Genomic DNA, 23655 nt, shown 5'->3' with positions numbered 1-23655 from the left:
TTTGAGTGTTTTTCGTTAAATAAGGAGATGTATTCATCTCGCGCTGCGCCTGGTCTCATCCACAACAACGAACGTGACAAGATGATCTGTCTATCTGGTCAAAATCCCTGATACTCGGCCCCCCCTTCTACCCTCTGAGGATATCTATAGCTTCATGTTACTTCTCGGGACAAACCTGGTTTCAAATACTTTATTGTATTTGGCCGAAGAAGAACTACTTTTCAGAGAATACACACCAATTAATCAAATCAAATTTTATTGGTCACATACGCATTTTTGCAGATGTTTTTTGCGGGTGTAGAGAAATGCTTGTGTTTCTAGCGCCAACAGTAGTATCTAACTAAATGCTTGTGTTCCCAGCTCCAACAGTGCAGTAATATCTAACTAAATGCTTGTGTTCCTAGCGCCAACAGTAATATCTAACTAAATGCTTGTTCCTAGCTCCAACAGTAGTATCTAACTAAATGCTTGTGTTCCTAGCTCCAACAGTAATATCTAACTAAATGCTTGTGTTCCTAGCTCCAACAGTAATATCTAACTAAATGCTTGTGTTCCCAGCTCCAACAGTGCAGTAATATCTAACTAAATGCTTGTGTTCCTAGCTCCAACAGTAATACCTAGCTAAATGCTTGTGTTCCTAGCGCCAACAGTAATATCTAACTAAATGCTTGTGTTCCTAGCTCCAACAGTAGTATCTAACTAAATGCTTGTGTTCCTAGCGCCAACAGTAATACCTAGCTAAATGCTTGTGTTCCTAGCTCCAACAGTGCAGTAGTATCTAACTAAATGCTTGTGTTCCTAGCTCCAACAGTGCAGTAGTATCTAACTAAATGCTTGTGTTCCTAGCTCCAACAGTGCAGTAGTATCTAACTAAATGCTTGTGTTCCTAGCTCCAAGAGTAATATCTAACTAAATGCTTGTGTTCCTAGCTCCAACAGTAGTATCTAACTAAATGCTTGTGTTCCTAGCTCCAACAGTAGTATCTAACTAAATGCTTGTGTTCTTAGCTCCAACAGTGCAGTAATATCTAACTAAATGCTTGTGTTCCTAGCTCCAACAGTAATATCTAACTAAATGCTTGTGTTCCTAGCTACAACAGTAATATCTACCTAAATGCTTGTGTTCCTAGCTCCAACAGTAATATCTAACTAAATGCTTGTGTTCCTAGCTCCAACAGTAGTATTCCTAGCTCCAACAGTAGTATCTAACTAAATGCTTGTGTTCCTAGCTCCAACAGTACAGTCGTATCTAACTAAATGCTTGTGTTCCTAGCTCCAACAGTAGTATCTAACTAAATGCTTGTGTTCCTAGCTCCAACAGTAGTATCTAACTAAATGCTTGTGTTCCTAGCTCCAACAGTAGTATCTAACTAAATGCTTGTGTTCCTAGCTCCAACAGTAGTATCTAACTAAATGCTTGTGTTCCCAGCTCCAACAGTACAGTCGTATCTAACTAAATGCTTGTGTTCCTAGCTCCAACAGTAATATCTAACTAAATGCTTGTGTTCCCAGCTCCAACAGTAGTATCTAACTAAATGCTTGTGTTCCCAGCTCCAACAGTAGTATCTAACTAAATGCTTGTGTTCCTAGCTCCAACAGTGCAGTAGTATCTAACTAAATGCTTGTGTTCCCAGCTCCAACAGTGCAGTAATATCTAACTAAATGCTTGTGTTCCTAGCGCCAACAGTAATATCTAACTAAATGCTTGTGTTCCTAGCTCCAACAGTAGTATCTAACTAAATGCTTGTGTTCCTAGCGCCAACAGTAATACCTACCTAAATGCTTGTGTTCCTAGCGCCAACAGTAATATCTAACTAAATGCTTGTGTTCCTAGCTCCAACAGTAGTATCTAACTAAATGCTTGTGTTCCTAGCACCAACAGTAGTATCTAACTAAATGCTTGTGTTCCTAGCACCAACAGTAGTATCTAACTAAATGCTTGTGTTCCTTGCTCCAACAGTAATACCTAGCTAAATGCTTGTGTTCCTAGCTCCAACAGTAATACCCACCTAAATGCTTGTGTTCCTTGCTCCAACAGTAATACCTAGCTAAATGCTTGTGTTCCTAGCTCCAACAGGAATACCTAGCTAAATGCTTGTGTTCCTAGCTCCAACAGTAATACCTAGCTAAATGCTTGGGTTCCTAGCTCCAACAGTAATACCCACCTAAATGCTTGTGTTCCTTGCTCCAACAGTAATACCTAGCTAAATGCTTGTGTTCCTAGCTCCAACAGTGCAGTAGTATCTAACTAAATGCTTGTGTTCCTAGCGCCAACAGTAATACCTACCTAAATGCTTGTGTTCCTAGCGCCAACAGTAATATCTAACTAAATGCTTGTGTTCCTAGCTCCAACAGTAGTATCTAACTAAATGCTTGTGTTCCTAGCTCCAACAGTAGTATCTAACTAAATGCTTGTGTTCCTAGCTCCAACAGTACAGTAGTATCTAACTAAATGCTTGTGTTCCTAGCTCCAACAGTAGTATCTAACTAAATGCTTGTGTTCCTAGCTCCAACAGTAGTATCTAACTAAATGGTTGTGTTTCTAGCTCCAACAGTGTAGTAGTATCTAACTAAATGCTTGTGTTCCTAGCTCCAACAGTAGTATCTAACTAAATGGTTGTGTTTCTAGCTCCAACAGTGTAGTAGTATCTAACTAAATGCTTGTGTTCCTAGCTCCAACAGTATAGTAATATCTAACTAAATGCTTGTGTTCCTAGCTCCAACAGTGTAGTAGTATCTACCTAAATGCTTGTGTTCCTAGCTCCAACAGTAATATCTAACTAAATGCTTGTGTTCTTAGCTCCAACAGTGCAGTCGTATCTAACTAAATGCTTGTGTTCCTAGCTCCAACAGTAGTATCTAACTAAATGCTTGTGTTCCTAGCTCCAACAGTAGTATCTAACTAAATGCTTGTGTTCCTAGCTCCAACAGTAGTATCTAACTAAATGCTTGTGTTCCTAGCTCCAACAGTAGTATTCCTAGCTCCAACAGTAGTATCTAACTAAATGCTTGTGTTCCTAGCTCCAACAGTACAGTATCTAACTAAATGCTTGTGTTCCTAGCTCCAAGAGTAGTATCTAACTAAATGCTTGTGTTCCTAGCTCCAACAGTAGTATCTAACTAAATGCTTGTGTTCCTAGCTCCAACAGTAGTATCTAACTAAATGCTTGTGTTCTTAGCTCCAACAGTGCAGTAGTATCTAACTAAATGCTTGTGTTCCTAGCTCCAACAGTACAGTCGTATCTAACTAAATGCTTGTGTTCCTAGCTCCAACAGTAGTATCTAACTAAATGCTTGTGTTCCTAGCTCCAACAGTAGTATCTAACTAAATGCTTGTGTTCCTAGCTCCAACAGTAGTATCTAACTAAATGCTTGTGTTCCTAGCTCCAACAGTAGTATCTAACTAAATGCTTGTGTTCCCAGCTCCAACAGTGCAGTAATATCTAACTAAATGCTTGTGTTCCTAGCGCCAACAGTAATATCTAACTAAATGCTTGTGTTCCTAGCTCCAACAGTAGTATCTAACTAAATGCTTGTGTTCCTAGCTCCAACAGTAGTATCTAACTAAATGCTTGTGTTCCTAGCTCCAACAGTAGTATCTAACTAAATGCTTGTGTTCCTAGCTCCAACAGTAGTATCTAACTAAATGCTTGTGTTCCTAGCTCCAACAGTAATATCTAACTAAATGCTTGTGTTCCTAGCGCCAACAGTAATACCTACCTAAATGCTTGTGTTCCTAGCGCCAACAGTAATATCTAACTAAATGCTTGTGTTCCTAGCGCCAACAGTAATATCTAACTAAATGCTTGTGTTCCCAGCTCCAACAGTGCAGTAATATCTAACTAAATGCTTGTGTTCCTAGCGCCAACAGTAATATCTAACTAAATGCTTGTGTTCCTAGCTCCAACAGTAGTATCTAACTAAATGCTTGTGTTCCTAGCTCCAACAGTAATATCTAACTAAATGCTTGTGTTCCTAGCTCCAACAGTAGTATCTAACTAAATGCTTGTGTTCCTAGCGCCAACAGTAATACCTACCTAAATGCTTGTGTTCCTAGCGCCAACAGTAATATCTAACTAAATGCTTGTGTTCCTAGCTCCAACAGTAGTATCTAACTAAATGCTTGTGTTCCTAGCGCCAACAGTAGTATCTAACTAAATGCTTGTGTTCCTAGCTCCAACAGTACAGTAGTATCTAACTAAATGCTTGTGTTCCTAGCTCCAACAGTAGTATCTAACTAAATGGTTGTGTTTCTAGCTCCAACAGTGTAGTAGTATCTAACTAAATGGTTGTGTTTCTAGCTCCAACAGTGTAGTAGTATCTAACTAAATGCTTGTGTTCCTAGCTCCAACAGTAGTATCTAACTAAATGGTTGTGTTTCTAGCTCCAACAGTGTAGTAGTATCTAACTAAATGCTTGTGTTCCTAGCTCCAACAGTAATACCTAGCTAAATGCTTGTGTTCCTAGCTCCAACAGTAATACCTAGCTAAATGATTGGGTTCCTAGCTCCAACAGTAATACCTAGCTAAATGCTTGTGTTCCTTGCTCCAACAGTAATACCTAGCTAAATGCTTGTGTTCCTAGCTCCAACAGTAATACCCACCTAAATGCTTGTGTTCCTTGCTCCAACAGTAATACCTAGCTAAATGCTTGTGTTCCTAGCTCCAACAGGAATACCTAGCTAAATGCTTGTGTTCCTAGCTCCAACAGTAATACCTAGCTAAATGCTTGGGTTCTAGCTCCAACAGTAATACCCACCTAAATGCTTGTGTTCCTTGCTCCAACAGTAATACCTAGCTAAATGCTTGTGTTCCTAGCTCCAACAGTGCAGTAGTATCTAACTAAATGCTTGTGTTCCTAGCTCCAACAGTGCAGTAGTATCTAACTAAATGCTTGTGTTCCTAGCTCCAACAGTGCAGTAGTATCTAACTAAATGCTTGTGTTCCTAGCTCCAACAGTGCAGTAGTATCTAACTAAATGCTTGTGTTCCTAGCTACAACAGTAATATCTACCTAAATGCTTGTGTTCCTAGCTCCAACAGTAATATCTAACTAAATGCTTGTGTTCCTAGCTCCAACAGTGCAGTAATATCTAACTAAATGCTTGTGTTCCTAGCTCCAACAGTAATATCTACCTAAATGCTTGTGTTCCTAGCTCCAACAGTAATATCTACCTAAATGCTTGTGTTCCTAGCTCCAACAGTAATATCTAACTAAATGCTTGTGTTCCTAGCTCCAACAGTAATATCTAACTAAATGCTTGTGTTCCTAGCTCCAACAGTAGTATCTAACTAAATGCTTGTGTTCCTAGCTCCAACAGTAGTATCTAACTAAATGCTTGTGTTCCTAGCTCCAACAGTAGTATCTAACTAAATGCTTGTGTTCCTAGCTCCAACAGTAGTATTCAGCTCCAACAGTAGTATCTAACTAAATGCTTGTGTTCCTAGCTCCAACAGTACAGTCGTATCTAACTAAATGCTTGTGTTCCTAGCTCCAACAGTAGTATCTAACTAAATGCTTGTGTTCCTAGCTCCAACAGTAGTATCTAACTAAATGCTTGTGTTCCTAGCTCCAACAGTAGTATCTAACTAAATGCTTGTGTTCTAGCTCCAACAACAGTAGTATCTAACTAAATGCTTGTGTTCCCAGCTCCAACAGTACAGTAATATCTAACTAAATGCTTGTGTTCCTAGCTCCAACAGTAGTATCTAACTAAATGCTTGTGTTCCTAGCTCCAACAGTAGTATCTAACTAAATGCTTGTGTTCCTAGCTCCAACAGTAGTATCTAACTAAATGCTTGTGTTCCTAGCTCCAACAGTAGTATCTAACTAAATGCTTGTGTTCCTAGCTCCAACAGTAGTATCTAACTAAATGCTTGTGTTCCCAGCTCCAACAGTGCAGTAATATCTAACTAAATGCTTGTGTTCCTAGCGCCAACAGTAATATCTAACTAAATGCTTGTGTTCCTAGCTCCAACAGTAGTATCTAACTAAATGCTTGTGTTCCTAGCGCCAACAGTAATACCTACCTAAATGCTTGTGTTCCTAGCGCCAACAGTAATATCTAACTAAATGCTTGTGTTCCTAGCTCCAACAGTAGTATCTAACTAAATGCTTGTGTTCCTAGCTCCAACAGTAGTATCTAACTAAATGCTTGTGTTCCTAGCTCCAACAGTACAGTAGTATCTAACTAAATGCTTGTGTTCCTAGCTCCAACAGTAGTATCTAACTAAATGCTTGTGTTCCTAGCTCCAACAGTAGTATCTAACTAAATGGTTGTGTTTCTAGCTCCAACAGTGTAGTAGTATCTAACTAAATGCTTGTGTTCCTAGCTCCAACAGTATAGTAATATCTAACTAAATGCTTGTGTTCCTAGCTCCAACAGTGCAGTAGTATCTAACTAAATGCTTGTGTTCCTAGCTCCAACAGTAATATCTAACTAAATGCTTGTGTTCTTAGCTCCAACAGTGCAGTCGTATCTAACTAAATGCTTGTGTTCCTAGCTCCAACAGTAGTATATCTAACTAAATGCTTGTGTTCCTAGCTCCAACAGTAGTATCTAACTAAATGCTTGTGTTCCTAGCTCCAACAGTAGTATCTAACTAAATGCTTGTGTTCCTAGCTCCAACAGTAGTATTCCTAGCTCCAACAGTAGTATCTAACTAAATGCTTGTGTTCCTAGCTCCAACAGTACAGTAGTATCTAACTAAATGCTTGTGTTCCTAGCTCCAACAGTAGTATCTAACTAAATGCTTGTGTTCCTAGCTCCAACAGTAGTATCTAACTAAATGCTTGTGTTCCTAGCTCCAACAGTAGTATCTAACTAAATGCTTGTGTTCCTAGCTCCAACAGTACAGTATCTAACTAAATGCTTGTGTTCCTAGCTCCAACAGTAGTATATCTAACTAAATGCTTGTGTTCCCAGCTCCAACAGTACAGTAATATCTAACTAAATGCTTGTGTTCCCAGCTCCAACAGTACAGTAATATCTAACTAAATGCTTGTGTTCCTAGCTCCAACAGTAGTATCTAACTAAATGCTTGTGTTCCTAGCTCCAACAGTAGTATCTAACTAAATGCTTGTGTTCCTAGCTCCAACAGTAGTATCTAACTAAATGCTTGTGTTCCTAGCTCCAACAGTAGTATCTAACTAAATGCTTGTGTTCCTAGCTCCAACAGTACAGTAGTATCTAACTAAATGCTTGTGTTCCTAGCTCCAACAGTAGTATCTAACTAAATGCTTGTGTTCCTAGCTCCAACAGTAGTATCTAACTAAATGCTTGTGTTCCTAGCTCCAACAGTAGTATCTAACTAAATGCTTGTGTTCCCAGCTCCAACAGTGCAGTAATATCTAACTAAATGCTTGTGTTCCTAGCGCCAACAGTAATATCTAACTAAATGCTTGTGTTCCTAGCTCCAACAGTAGTATCTAACTAAATGCTTGTGTTCCTAGCTCCAACAGTGCAGTATCTAACTAAATGCTTGTGTTCCTAGCTCCAACAGTAGTATCTAACTAAATGCTTGTGTTCCCAGCTCCAACAGTACAGTCGTATCTAACTAAATGCTTGTGTTCCTAGCTCCAACAGTAGTATCTAACTAAATGCTTGTGTTCCTAGCTCCAACAGTAGTATCTAACTAAATGCTTGTGTTCCTAGCTCCAACAGTAGTATCTAACTAAATGCTTGTGTTCCTAGCTCCAACAGTAGTATCTAACTAAATGCTTGTGTTCCCAGCTCCAACAGTGCAGTAATATCTAACTAAATGCTTGTGTTCCTAGCGCCAACAGTAATATCTAACTAAATGCTTGTGTTCCTAGCTCCAACAGTAGTATCTAACTAAATGCTTGTGTTCCTAGCGCCAACAGTAATATCTAACTAAATGCTTGTGTTCCTAGCGCCAACAGTAGTATCTAACTAAATGCTTGTGTTCCTAGCTCCAACAGTAGTATCTAACTAAATGCTTGTGTTCCTAGCTCCAACAGTAGTATCTAACTAAATGCTTGTGTTCCTAGCTCCAACAGTACAGTAGTATCTAACTAAATGCTTGTGTTCCTAGCTCCAACAGTAGTATCTAACTAAATGCTTGTGTTCCTAGCTCCATCAGTAGTATCTAACTAAATGGTTGTGTTTCTAGCTCCAACAGTGTAGTAGTATCTAACTAAATGCTTGTGTTCCTAGCTCCAACAGTAGTATCTAACTAAATGGTTGTGTTTCTAGCTCCAACAGTGTAGTAGTATCTAACTAAATGCTTGTGTTCCTAGCTCCAACAGTATAGTAATATCTAACTAAATGCTTGTGTTCCTAGCTCCAACAGTACAGTAGTATCTAACTAAATGCTTGTGTTCCTAGCTCCAACAGTAGTATCTAACTAAATGCTTGTGTTCCTAGCTCCAACAGTAATACCTAGCTAAATGCTTGTGTTCCTAGCTCCAACAGTAATACCTAGCTAAATGCTTGTGTTCCTAGCTCCAACAGTAATATCTAACTAAATGCTTGTGTTCCTAGCTCCAACAGTAATACCTAGCTAAATGCTTGTGTTCCTAGCGCCAACAGTAATACCCACCTAAATGCTTGTGTTCCTTGCTCCAACAGTAATACCTAGCTAAATGCTTGTGTTCCTAGCTCCAACAGGAATACCTAGCTAAATGCTTATGTTCCTAGCTCCAACAGTAATACCTAGCTAAATGCTTGGGTTCCTAGCTCCAACAGTAATACCCACCTAAATGCTTGTGTTCCTTGCTCCAACAGTAATATCTAGCTAAATGCTTGTGTTCCTAGCTCCAACAGTAATACCTAGCTAAATGCTTGTGTTCCTAGCTCCAACAGTAATACCTAACTAAATGCTTGTGTTCCTAGCTCCAACAGTAATACCTAGCTAAATGCTTGTGTTCCTAGCTCCAACAGTACAGTAGTATCTAACTAAATGCTTGTGTTCCTAGCTCCAACAGTAGTATCTAACTAAATGCTTGTGTTCCTAGCTCCAACAGTAGTATCTAACTAAATGGTTGTGTTTCTAGCTCCAACAGTGTAGTAGTATCTAACTAAATGCTTGTGTTCCTAGCTCCAACAGTATAGTAATATCTAACTAAATGCTTGTGTTCCTAGCTCCAACAGTAGTACTATCTAACTAAATGCTTGTGTTCCTAGCTCCAACAGTAATATCTAACTAAATGCTTGTGTTCCTAGCTCCAACAGTAATACCTAGCTAAATGCTTGTGTTCCTAGCTCCAACAGTAATACCTAGCTAAATGCTTGTGTTCCTAGCTCCAACAGTAATACCTAACTAAATGCTTGTGTTCCTTGCTCCAACAGTAATACCTAGCTAAATGCTTGTGTTCCTAGCTCCAACAGTAATACCCACCTAAATGCTTGTGTTCCTTGCTCCAACAGTAATACCTAGCTAAATGCTTGTGTTCCTAGCTCCAACAGGAATACCTAGCTAAATGCTTGTGTTCCTAGCTCCAACAGTAATACCTAGCTAAATGCTTGTGTTCCTAGCTCCAACAGTAATACCTAGCTAAATGCTTGTGTTCCTAGCTACAACAGTAATACCTAGCTAAATGCTTGTGTTCCTAGCTCCAACAGTAATACCTAGCTAAATGCTTGTGTTCCTAGCTCCAACAGTAATACCTAGCTAAATGCTTGTGTTCCTAGCGCCAACAGTAATATCTAACTAAATGCTTGTGTTCCTAGCTCCAACAGTAATACCTAGCTAAATGCTTGTGTTCCTAGCTCCAACAGTAATACCTAGCTAAATGCTTGTGTTCCTAGCTCCAACAGTAATATCTAACTAAATGCTTGTGTTCCTAGCTCCAACAGTAATACCTAGCTAAATGCTTGTGTTCCTAGCGCCAACAGTAATATCTAACTAAATGCTTGTGTTCCTAGCTCCAACAGTAGTATCTAACTAAATGCTTGTGTTCCTAGCTCCAACAGTAATACCTAGCTAAATGCTTGTGTTCCTAGCTCCAACAGTGTAGTAGTATTATTTGTGTACTTTTGAACTGCCTTTTTTGTGGTACAGCAGTAGTTAATTAATTATGACTAGAATACAGTTAGTCGGACGTTTACAAACTCAGGTTGGAGTCAGTAAAACTCGTTTTTCAACCACTCCACAAATTTCTTGTTTATTTTTTATTTTTTTTACCTTTATTTAACCAGGCAAGTCAGTTAAGAACAAATTCTTATTTTCAATGACGGCCTGGGAACAGTGGGTTAACTGCCTGTTCAGGGGCAGAACGACAGATTTGTACCTTGTCAGCTCGTTGATTTGAACTTGCAACCTTCCGTCCAACGCTCTAACCACTAGGCTACCCTGCCGCCTCTACACTCTAACCACTAGGCTACCCTGCCACCTCTACACTCTAACCACTAGAGCGTTGGACTAGGCTACCCTGCTGCCCCCTTTTTTTCGATTTTCGCCTAAAATTACATACTCAAATCTAGCTGCCTGAAGCTCAGGCCCTGAAGCAAGGATATGCATATTCTTGGTACCATTTGAAAGGAAACACTTTGAAGTTTGTGGAAATGTGAATTGAATTTAGGAGAATATAACACAATAGATCTGGTAGAAGATGATACAAAGAAAAAAACGTTTTTATTTCATTTCTACCACCATCTTTGAAATGTAACAGAAAGGTCCCAGGTCTAGCCATCACTCTGGTTGTAATTCCGATGGTGTCCACAAGAGGGAAGCAGTGTATGTGCAAAGTTTCAGACTGATAAGTTGAAGTATGAGTGAGCTTACGTGACCCAGGTACATTTGGGCTAAGACATTGACATTTTCATTACATTTTTCTGCAAGAATATCGTCAAATCTGTATACTTGGACTTTGACTGAACTTTTCCAGCCATATTGTCAGTTCAACATTTGCAAAACACCCAGTTTTCATAACTTCATAACTCTCCATATTCTTGTAAATTTTGCCCAAAAGGAAAAGGCTTATCGCACAGGGTTAGCAGCTACATTTTGCAACAGATACGGGTTTTCCCGTACTCCCGCATACTCCCGTAAAGCTCATTGGCTATCTAGCTAGCTTTGTTTGACCCCGATTGGTGCTTATTTGACAAAGTTACAGTCAATCAAGTGAAGACCGTCCTTGTCATCTGCGTGCCATGAAGGCTTCACTATGGTGTCTATAGGATATACTGACCCAATATGGTGTCCTATAGGATATACTACACCCCTAATGATATAGTGAAGTCTGGTTACGTTCTAGGATCTCTGATATGGTGTCCTATAGGATATACTACATCCCTAATGATATAGTGAAGTCTGGTTACGTTCTAGGATCTCTGATATGGTGTCCTATAGGATATACTACATCCCTAATGATATAGTGAAGTCTGGTTACGTTCTAGGATCTCTGATATGGTGTCCTATAGGATATACTACATCCCTAATGATATAGTGAAGTCTGGTTACGTTCTAGGATCTCTGATATGGTGTCCTAGAGGATATACTACATCCCTAATGATACAGTGAAGTCTGGTTACATTCTAGGATCTCTGATATGGTGTCCTATAGGATATACTAATGATATAGTGAAGTCTGGTTACGTTCTAGGATCTCTGATATGGTGTCCTATAGATATACTACAGCCCTAATGATATAGTTAAGTCTGGTTACGTTCTAGGATCTCTGATATGGTGTCCTATAGGATATACTACAGCCCTAATGATATAGTTAAGTCTGGTTACGTTCTAGGATCTCTGATATGGTGTCCTATAGGATATACTACACCCCTAATGATATAGTTAAGTCTGGTTACGTTCTAGGATCTCTGATATGGTGTCCTATAGGATATACTACACCCTAATGATATAGTGAAGTCTGGTTACGTTCTAGGATCTCTGATATGGTGTCCTATAGGATATACTACACCCCTAATGATATAGTGAAGTCTGGTTACGTTCTAGGATCTCTGATATGGTGTCCTATAGGATATACTACACCCCTAATGATATAGTGAAGTCTGGTTACCTTCTAGGATCTCTGATATGGTGTCCTATAGGATATACTACACCCCTAATGATATAGTGAAGTCTGGTTACGTTCTAGGATCTCTGATATGGTGTCCTATAGGATATACTACACCCTAATGATATAGTTAAGTCTGGTTACGTTCTAGGATCTCTGATATGGTGTCCTATAGGATATACTACACCCCTAATGATATAGTATATACAGCCCTAATGAAGTCTAGGATCTCTGATATGGTGTCGGATATACTAGATATAGTTAAGTCTGGTTACTGATATGGTGTCCTATAGGATATACTACACCCCTAATGATATAGTGAAGTCTGGTTACGTTCTAGGATCTCTGATATGGTGTCCTATAGGATATACTACACCCTAATGATATAGTGAAGTCTGGTTACCTTCTAGGATCTCTGATATGGTGTCCTATAGGATATACTACACCCCTAATGATATAGTGAAGTCTGGTTACCTTCTAGGATCTCTGATATACTACACCCCTAATGATACAGTGTCTGGTTACCTATAGGATATACTACACTCCTAATGATATAGTGAAGTCTGGTTACCTTCTAGGATCTCTGAGGAATAAATACGAATGTGATTTGACTGGTTCAAACAACGTTTAGGGTTAGATTTTCACAGATTCCTTTCTTTGCAAATTGAACGAGTGGAAATACAAAATTGATCGTGCATGCTGTATGGACCTTTTTACGATATGAAAAATTATTTCATGTCATCTCTGGGACCCTTTGGATGATAAATCAGAGCAAGATTTCAGAATGTAAGTAACCTTCAGAGGTGAATATATCAAACCTATCGCGGTGAAAAAAAGTGTTTTGTTGTTAGGAGCAAACAATAGCATGGCATTTCTTCACAGTAATAGCTACGATAAATTGGACAGTGCAGTTACATTAACAAGAATTTAAGCTTTCAGCTGATATAAGACGCTTACATGTACCGACATTTTTTGTTTCTCTAAAATCTGCGATCGTGACACACGCGCTGCATGATTTACAACTGTCCCGTTGACAGGACGCCTATCCCCACTGGAATTGTGCATGACAAGTCATTTTTCCAACAATTGTTTACAGACAGATTATTTAACTTAGAATTATCTGGATCACAATTTCAGTGGGTCAGAAGTTTACATACACTAAGTTGACTGTGCATTTAAACAGCTTGGATAATTCCGAAAATTATGTCATGGCTTAAACTTCTAAAAGGCTAATTAACATAATTTGAGTAATTGGAGGTGTACCTGTGGGTGTATTTCAAGGTTCTAAACTCAGTGTCTGATTTACATCATTCCATTGAGGTAGCCAAAACTCTTTGTTGACATCATGGGAAAATCAAAAGTATGCCTATCAAGCCTCCTCAGTAAACTCAGTATTACTTTGTGAGTTATTTCCAAACGCCTGCAAGGTTCACCTGTATAGCCAAAAATAAGTTTTGGAAACACCATTTTGACCATGAAATGCAACTTTACCGCTCAGGAAGGAGATCCTTTGTTCTGTCTCCCCCATGAATGTACTTTGGTGTGAAAAGTGCGATGAAAGAACAACAGCAAAGGACCATGTGAAGATGCTGGAGGAACATCAGGGACAAAAGTATCTGTTTCCCAGAATCATGGCTCTCTGGACATGTGAAAGTCCCCATCCATAGGAGCCAGCGGGGTGCTCCAAAACTGCATTAAAAAGCAAGACTACGGGAAAGGTGGGGACAAAGATCGTTTTTAGAAATGTCATCTGGTTTGATAACGAAACAAACCTTTTGTTCACCCGTTCTGAAATACCGCATTATGTTTGGAGGGAAAGGGGGGACGGCTGTGCATATTTCTCCTCTAACCAAACAGCATCCCAACCGTGTATCTGCAGTACTGTATTGCAGTTCTATCAAGTATTTATACCAGTGGAGGACCATCTGGCAGATTTTTAAATGCAAAAAATAGAATGGTTGAGGGAGTAATACAATGTGGATATATTGAAAAGTCTCAAGAGCTGTATCAGTCAGGGTCTAAATCACTGAAATGGGTCTCCATCCTCTGGATAACCTATCTGGTCTAAATCACTGATACATGTTCCCTCCATCCTCTGGTGGATAACAAATCTGGTCTATTCACTGATCACATGTCCCCTCCATCCTCTGGTGGATAACTTGTTATTTGTCTCCAAATAGTTTGTATCTATCAAATGGCCTAAAGGCAAAATTACCAGTTGTGGAAAATGGGCCAAAATTCTGGGGGATCAATAGTGATGATATTGAAATAAATAATTCTCTCAATTATTTATTTGAATATTTGTCCCCACATTCTTAATGATAAAACATATGATCCTAAACTGACCCAAAATTACACCAGTTGGTACTAGGGTCTTGTAAATGGGTTTGTAGGTCTATTTACCATTATGGCAGATCATGAAATCAAATTATTAGATGGCCTGTAAAAAAATCAGCTGACATTTTTTTTACACGCACTGAGAATAATCGGCAAACGAACCAGATTGACAGGTGTAGAAGCTTCCTAGGATGTTTCTGCAGAGAGGACCAAAACTTAGGAAGTCAAACCTGTGTTTATCTGCAGAAAGACCCCCTATTAGGGTGGCCAGTCCTTTATCTGGCAGAGTGCCGGGTCTTAGGAGAGTCATGTGTTTATCTGCAGAGAGGACCGACCCTCAGAGGCCAAGATGTTTTATGTTCAGAGATGACCAGCATGGGAGAATCATGTGTTTATCTGCAGAGAGGACCGAAACTGGGGAGCAGTGTTTATCAGCAGAGCCAGGTGGACTGGGGACAGCAGGAGTCATGTGCAGGTAGGACCTGGGGCATGGTCTCTAGGGAATCATGTGTTTATCTGCAGAGAGGACCGACCTCTTAGGGAGAATCATGTGTTTAGATTGCAGACAGGACACCCTCTTGGGAGAGGAGAGGTATCTGCAGATAGGACCGACAGAGGAATCATGTGTTTATCCCCAGAGAGGACAAACTACTCAGCAGGAATCACTGGATCTGAGAGAGGACCGACCCTCTTAGAGGACACTGTGTTTATCTGCAGGACACCCTCTTGGGAGAGTCATGGCCAAACAGGAAGTGTTTATCTGCAGAAAAACTGAGTCTTAAATCATGTGTTTATCTGCAGAGAGGACCGTACTTCCGACTTAGGAGAGTCATGTGTTTACAGAGAGGACCGACCCTCTTAGGGAGTTTATGTGTTTATCTGCAGGAGGACCGACCCTCTTAGGAGGTGTATGTGCTTTAGGGGAGTCATGTGTTTATCTGCAGAGAGGGACCACTCTTAGAGGAATCATGTCCCTTATCTGCATGGGGACGGCAGGGAAGCCTGTGGTTATCTGCAGAGTTGGACTAATAACCTCTTAGAGGAATGCATGTTCTGCAGAGAGGACCGAGCTGACTTAGAGTACAAATCATGTGTTCTGCCTGAAGAAGGACCGTTAACCCTCTGTTCTGGAGAGTCATGTGTTTATCTGCAGAGATTTGTTCTTTGCCTGGTTAAATAAAAATAAATCCCCTCATATTCAGAGATACTCATATTCTTAGGAGAGTTATAGTTTATAGAGGATTTCCTTTACTTTTGAGGTACTTAAAACAGTATAAGAATCTCCCACCATAATAATTTAGTTATGCCTATAAGCTCGATATTCAAGTATTACTTTGTGTGTTATTTCTTACATTAATTGTCACCAAATGAATGGCTCTTTCACCGATGTTTACCAAAAGATTCAAAAAGAGCTGTTCATTCGCGAACGACCCGACACTAATGACAAATTGATTCTATCTTTAGTTGGATATCTCTAAAATAATTTGATTGATGATGTGATGTGATTGATGATTTGATTGAAATGTGATTGATGATTTGATTGATGATTGATTGATGATGGCATTGATGAGGATTGATGATGTGAAGATTGATGAAGTAGACCAGCTCATGGATTGATGATCTCCTTCAGAGACATCAGGACTGTAAGATGATCTGTTTCCCAGATGTGATGTGCTTGATTGGATGTACTGTCCCCATCCATACAGCCATGATGGGGTTGATGATATTAACATCATCATGATGTAACTTGAAAGGTGATTGAGGATGTGATTGATGATGTGGTCATGGGGTGATTGATGATGGAACCTTTGTTGATTGATGATTTGATTTATTGATGATGTGATTGATGATTGATTGATGATTGATTGATGATGTGATTGATGATGTGATTGATGATGTGATTGATGATTGATTGATGATGTGATTGATGATGTGATTGATTATGATTGATGATTTATACCATTGGAGGACCATCTGATTGAGATTTTGAATGCAAATAAATAAGGTAATTTATTTTTTTTTTTGATGAGTCATACAATACGTTGTATTGAAAAGATCCTGGGGATGATGTATTGATATCTGGTCTAAATCATTGATGATGTTCCCTGATCCTCTGGTGGATAATGTATCTGATGATCTAAATGATGTGATTGATGTTCCCCTGATCCTTGATGGATGATGTCCTCCATCCTCTGGTGGATAACTTGATTGATCCTCTGGTGGATAATGTGATTGATGATGTCCCCTGATCCTGTGGTGGATATGTGATTATTATGTCCCCTCCATCCTTTGATTGATGATCCTGTGGATTGATGATGTCCCCTCCATGATGGATAACTGTTATTGATGATTGATTGATGATGTGATTGATGATTTGATTGATGATGTGATTGATGATGTGATCCATCCTCTGATTGATGATTGATTGATGATGTCCCCTGATGATTTGATTGATGATTTGATTGATGATTTGATTTGATTGATGATGTGATTGATGATTGATTGATGATTGATTGACCCTGTGATTGATGATGTGATTGATGATACCATTGATGATTTGATTGAAATGATGTTTGATGATTTATTAGATGGCCTGTAAAAAATATTTTTGAAAATGTGATTTTTTTGACGCACTGATTGAATGATCGGATTGATGATTGATTGATGATGTTTGATGATTTGATCTGATGATTTGATCTGATGATCTTGAGAATCATGTGTTTATCTGAGATGATTGATTGATGATGTCTTGATGAGGAATCATGTGTTGATATCTGCAGATGATGGATTGACCCTCTTGAGATGTGATCTGCAGAGATGATTTATTGATGATTGATTGAGATGTGATTGATGATGGGATTGATGATTTGATTGATGATCTGATTGAGAGGACCGATGATCTTATTGATGATGTCATTGTGATTATCTGATGATGGATTGATGATTTGATTGAGATGATGTGTTTATCTGCAGATGATGTGATCTTGGGATTGAGTCATGTGTTTATCTGCAGATGATGGACCGATCTGAGAATCATGTGTTTATTGCAGATGAGGACCGATCTTGAGGAATCATGTGTTTATCTGAGATGAGGACCGATGATTGATTAGAGGAATCATGATGTTTATCTGATTGATGATGGATTGACCCTCTTAGATTGATCATGTGTTTATCTGATTGATGATGTGATTGACCCTCTTAGATGGATTGATGATGTGTTGATATCTGCAGATGATGGACCGATGATCTTTGATGATGGAGATCATGTGTTTGATTGATGATGATTGATGATGTGATTGATGATGTGATTGATGATGTGATTGATGATGTGATCTGGGAGAGTCATTGTTTATCTGCAGATGATGGACCGACCCTCTGATGATGGAATCATGTGTTTATCTGCAGATGATGGACCGATGATTAGAGGATGATGTGATTATTGAGAGATGGATTGATCTTAGAGGAATCATGATGTTTATCTGCAGATGAGATTGATGATCTTAGATTGAGTGATGTGTTTATCTGAGATGGACCGATCTGAGAGGAATCATGTGTTTTGATCTGCAGAGGTGATTGATGATGGGAGATTGTGATGTGTTTATCTGCAGAGATTGATGAGGTCTTGATGATGGAGTGATGATGTTTATCTGAGAGATGGACCGATCTTAGAGGAATGATGTGATGATCTGCAGATGATGGATTGATGATGTGATTGATGATGGAGAGTGATGTGTTTATCTGCAGATGATGGACCGATGATCTTGATGAGGTGATTGATGATGTTTATCTGAGGATAATTGATGATTGTTGATTGATGATGCTGAAAAAAGATGAGTGATTGATGAGTGAATGATGATGCCAAATGAATGGCTCTTTGATGATGTTTGATGAAAAGATTCAAAATATGAGTTGATTGATGATGTGATTGATGATGTGATTGATGATTTGATTGATGATGTGATTGATGATATCTCTAAAATACATTTGATTGATGATGTGATTGATTATGTGATTGATGATTATGTGATTGATGATGTGATTGATTGATGAGGTGATTGATGATGATTGATGATGTGATTGATGATGTGATTGATGATGTGATTGATGATTTGATTGATGATGTGATTGATGATGTTGATTGATGATGTGATTGATTGATGAGGTGATTGATGATGTGATTGATGATGATGATTGATTGATGATTGATTGATGATGTGATTGATGATGATTGATGATGTGATTGATGATGTGATTGATGATTTGATTGATTGATGATGTGATTGATGATGTGATTGATGATGTGATTGATGATGATGATGATGATGATGATGATTGATGATTGATTGATGATGTGATTGATTGATGATGTGATTGATGATTTTGATTGATGATGTGATTGATGATGTGATTGATGATGTGATTGATTGATGATGTGATTGATGATGTGATTGATGATTGATTGATGATGTGATTGATGATGTGATTGATGATGTGATTGATTGATGATGTGATTGATTGATGATGATTGATGATGATTGATGATGTGATTGATGATGTGATTGATTGATGATGTGATTGATGATGTGATTGATGATTTGATTGATGATGTGATTGATGATGTGATTGATGATTGATTGATGATGTGATTGATGATGTGATTGATTGATGATGTGATTGATGAGGTGATTGATTGATGATGTGATTGATTATGTGATTGATTGATGATGTGATTGATGATGTGATTGATGATGATGATGATTGATGATGTGATTGATGATGATGATTGATTGATTATGTGATTGATTGATGATTGATTGATGATTTGATTGATGATGTGATTGATGATGTGATTGATGATGTGATTGATGATGTGATTGATGATGTGATTGATGATGATTGATTGATGATGTGATTGATGATGTGATTGATGAGGTGATTGATTGATGATTGATTGATGAGGTGATTGATTGATGATGTGATTGATGATTTGATTGATGATGTGATTGATTGATGATGTGATTGATGATGATGATGATGATTGATGATGTGATTGATGATGTGATTGATTGATGATTGATTGATTGATGATTGATTGATGATGTGATTGATTGATGATGTGATTGATTGATGATGTGATTGATGATGTGATTGATGAGGTGATTGATTGATGATGTGATTGATGAGGTGATTGATTGATGATGTGATGTGATTGATGATGATGATTGATGATGATTGTGATTGATGATGTGATTGATTGATGATGTGATTGATGATGTGATTGATGATGATGTGATTGATGATGTGATTGATTGATGATGTGATTGATTGATGATTTGATTGATGATGTGATTGATTGATGATGTGATTGATGATGTGATTGATGATGATTGATTGATGATGTGATTGATTGATGATGATTGATTGATGATGATTGATGATGTGATTGATTGATGATGGATTGATTGATGATGTGATTGATGATGTGATTGATGATGTGATTGATGATGTGATTGATGATGTGATTGATGATGTGATTGATGATTGATTGATGATGTGATTGATTGTGATTGATGATTGATTGATGATTTTGATTGATGATGTGATTGATGATGTGATTGATTGATGATGATTGATTGATTGATGATGTGATTGATGATGATTGATGATTGATTGATGATGTGATTGATGATGTTGATTGATGATGTGATTGATTGATGATGTGATTGATGATGATTTGATTGATGATGTGATTGATGATGTGATTGATGATGTGATTGATGATGTGATTGATTGATGATGTTGATTGATGATGTGATTGATGATGTGATTGATGATGTGATTGATTGATGATTGATGATTGATTGATGATGTGATTGATGATGTGATTGATGATGATGTGATTGATGAGGTGATTGATTGATGATGTGATTGATGATGTGATTGATTGATGAGGTGATTGATTGATGATTGATTGATGATGTGATTGATGATGTGATTGATGATGATGATTGATGATGTGATTGATTGATGATGATTGATGATGTGATTGATGAGGTGATTGATGATGTGATTGATGATGTGATTGATGATGATTGATGATGATTGATGATGATTGATGATGTGATTGATGATGATTGATGATTTGATTGATGATGTGATTGATGATGTGATTGATGAGGTGATTGATTGATGATGATTGATGAGGTGATTGATTGATGATGATTGATGATGTGATTGATGATGTGATTGATTATGTGATTGATGATTTGATTGATGATGTGATTGATGATGATGATGATTGATTGATGATGTGATTGATGATGTGATTGATGATGTGATTGATGATGATGATTGATGAGGTGATTGATGATGATGTGATTGATGATGTGATTGATTGATTTGATTGATGATGTGATTGATTGATGATGATTGATGATTTGATTGATGATGTGATTGATGATGATGATTGATGAGGTGATTGATTGATGATTGATTGATGATGTGATTGATTGATGATGTGATTGATGAGGTGATTGATGATGTGATTGATTGATGATGATTGATTATGTGATGATTGATGATGTGATTGATGATGTGATTGATGATTTGATTGATGATGTGATTGATGATGTGATTGATGATGTGATTGATTATGTGATTGATTATGTGATTGATTGATGTGATTGATGAGGTGATTGATTGATGATGATTGATGATGTGATTGATTGATGAGGTGATTGATGATGTGATTGATTGATGATGTGATTGATTATGTGATTGATTGATGAGGTGATTGATGATGTGATTGATGATGTGATTGATGATGTGATTGATGATGTGATTGATGATGTGATTGATGATGTGATTGATGATGTGATTGATGATGTGATTGATGATGTTGATTGATGATGTGATTGATGATGTGATTGATGATGTGATTGATGATGTGATTGATGATGATGTGATTGATGATGTGATTGATGATGTGATTGATGATGTGATTGATGATGTGATTGATGATGTGATTGATGATGTGATTGATTGATGATGATTGATGATTTGATTGATGATGTGATTGATGATGTGATTGATGATGTGATTGATGATGAGGTGATTGATTGATGATGTGATTGATTGATGATGATTGATGATGTGATTGATGATGTGATTGATGATGTGATTGATGATTTGATTGATGATTTGATTGATGATGTGATTGATGATGTGATTGATGATGTGATTGATGATGTGATTGATGATGTGATTGATGATGTGATTGATGATGAGGTGATTGATTGATGATGATTGATTGATGATGATTGATGATGTGATTGATGATGTGATTGATGATGTGATTGATGATGTGATTGATGATGTGATTGATGATTTGATTGATGATGTGATTGATGATTTGATTGATGATGTGATTGATGATGTGATTGATGATGTGATTGATGATGAGGTGATTGATTGATGATGATTGATGATGATGATTGATGATGTGATTGATGATGTGATTGATTGATGATGTGATTGATGATGTGATTGATTGATGTGATTGATGATGTGATTGATGATGTGATTGATGATGTGATTGATGATGTGATTGATGATGTGATTGATGATGAGGTGATGATTGATGATGTGATTGATTGATGATGTGATTGATGATGTGATTGATGATGTGATTGATGATGTGATTGATGATGTGATTGATGATGTGATTGATGATTGATTGATGATGTGATTGATGATGATGATTGATTGATGATGTGATTGATGATGTGATTGATGATGTGATTGATGATGTGATTGATGATGAGGTGATTGATTGATGATGATTGATGATGTGATGTGATGATGATGTGATTGATGATGTGATTGATGATGTGATTGATTGATGATGTGATTGATGATGTGATTGATGATGTGATTGATGATGTGATTGATGATGTGATTGATGATGTGATTGATTGATGATTTGATTGATGATGATTGATTGATGATGTGATTGATGATTTGATTGATGATGTGATTGATGATGTGATTGATGATGTGATTGATGATGTGATTGATGATGTGATTGATGATGTGATTGATGATGTGATTGATGATGTGATTTGATGATTGATGATGATGATTGATGATGTGATTGATGATGTGATTGATTGATGATGTGATTGATGATGTGATTGATGATGTGATTGATGATGTGATTGATGATGTGATTGATGATGTGATTGATGATGATGATTGATTGATGATGTGATTGATGATGTGATTGATGATGATTGATTGATGATTGATTGATGATGATGATTGATGATGTGATTGATGAGGTGATTGATGATGTTGATTGATGATGTTGATTGATGATGTGATTGATGATGTGATTGATGATGTGATTGATGATGTGATTGATGATGTGATTGATGATGTGATTGATGATGTGATTGATGATGTGATTGATGATGTGATTGATGATTTGATTGATGATTGATTGATGATGTGATTGATTGATGATTGATTGATGATTGATTGATGAGGTGATTGATGATGATTGATGATTGATTGATTATGTGATTGATGATGAGGTGATTGATGATGTGATTGATGATGTGATTGATGATTTGATTGATGATGTGATTGATGATGTGATTGATGATTTGATTGATGATGTGATTGATGATTTGATTGATGATTTGATTGATGATTGATTGATGATGTGATTGATGATTTGATTGATGATGTGATTGATGATGTGATTGATGATTTGATTGATGATGTGATTGATGATTTGATTGATGATTGTGATTGATGATTGATTGATGATGTGATTGATGATTTGATTGATGATTGATTGATGATGTGATTGATGATTTGATTGATGATTTGATTGATGATTGATTGATGATGTGATTGATGATTTGATTGATGATGTGATTGATGATGTGATTGATGATGATTGATGATGTGATTGATTTGATTGATGATGTGATTGATGATGTGATTGATTTTGATTGATGATGTGATTGATGATTTGATTCCAGGTGGACGACGGAGGAGGAGGAGGAGGAGGAGGTTACCCTTGCGCCAGCCAGGAGAGCCCCGGGCCGGTCAGTGAGCTGGAGTACTCCGCATTCTGCTCACAGGAATGCATCTTCTCCAAGCTCCGCGAAAACCAGGACTTGAACGTGTACTCCACCAAAACATTGCTCTCCATGTGCAAGCCAGGGGACCTTGTGGAGCTAGTATCCACATCACAGGCACCTCACTGGGCTGTGTACGAGCTCAACGACCAGGTGATACACCTACACGAGGGGGAGATACGGAAGGACAGCC

At 37.8% G+C, this 23655-nt stretch overlaps 1 protein-coding gene across 1 annotated transcript in view; it reads left to right on the top strand.

Annotated features, from left to right (window-relative positions):
- The window catches only part of LOC127922331 (protein LRATD1-like), a 28765-nt gene that overhangs the window by 4703 nt on the left and 407 nt on the right, over positions 1-23655 (top strand). Inside the window, exon 3 of the mRNA XM_052506064.1 lies at positions 23364-23655. This exon is cut by the window's right edge and continues 407 nt beyond it. Coding sequence (XP_052362024.1) covers positions 23364-23655 — 292 coding nt within the window. The remainder of the gene's footprint in view (positions 1-23363) is intronic.

Source organism: Oncorhynchus keta, unplaced genomic scaffold, assembly GCF_023373465.1.
Source record: "Oncorhynchus keta strain PuntledgeMale-10-30-2019 unplaced genomic scaffold, Oket_V2 Un_contig_2532_pilon_pilon, whole genome shotgun sequence".
NCBI lineage: Eukaryota > Metazoa > Chordata > Actinopteri > Salmoniformes > Salmonidae > Oncorhynchus > Oncorhynchus keta.
Note: the sequence above shows the minus strand (reverse complement) of the source record. Positions and strands in the feature narration are given on the sequence as shown.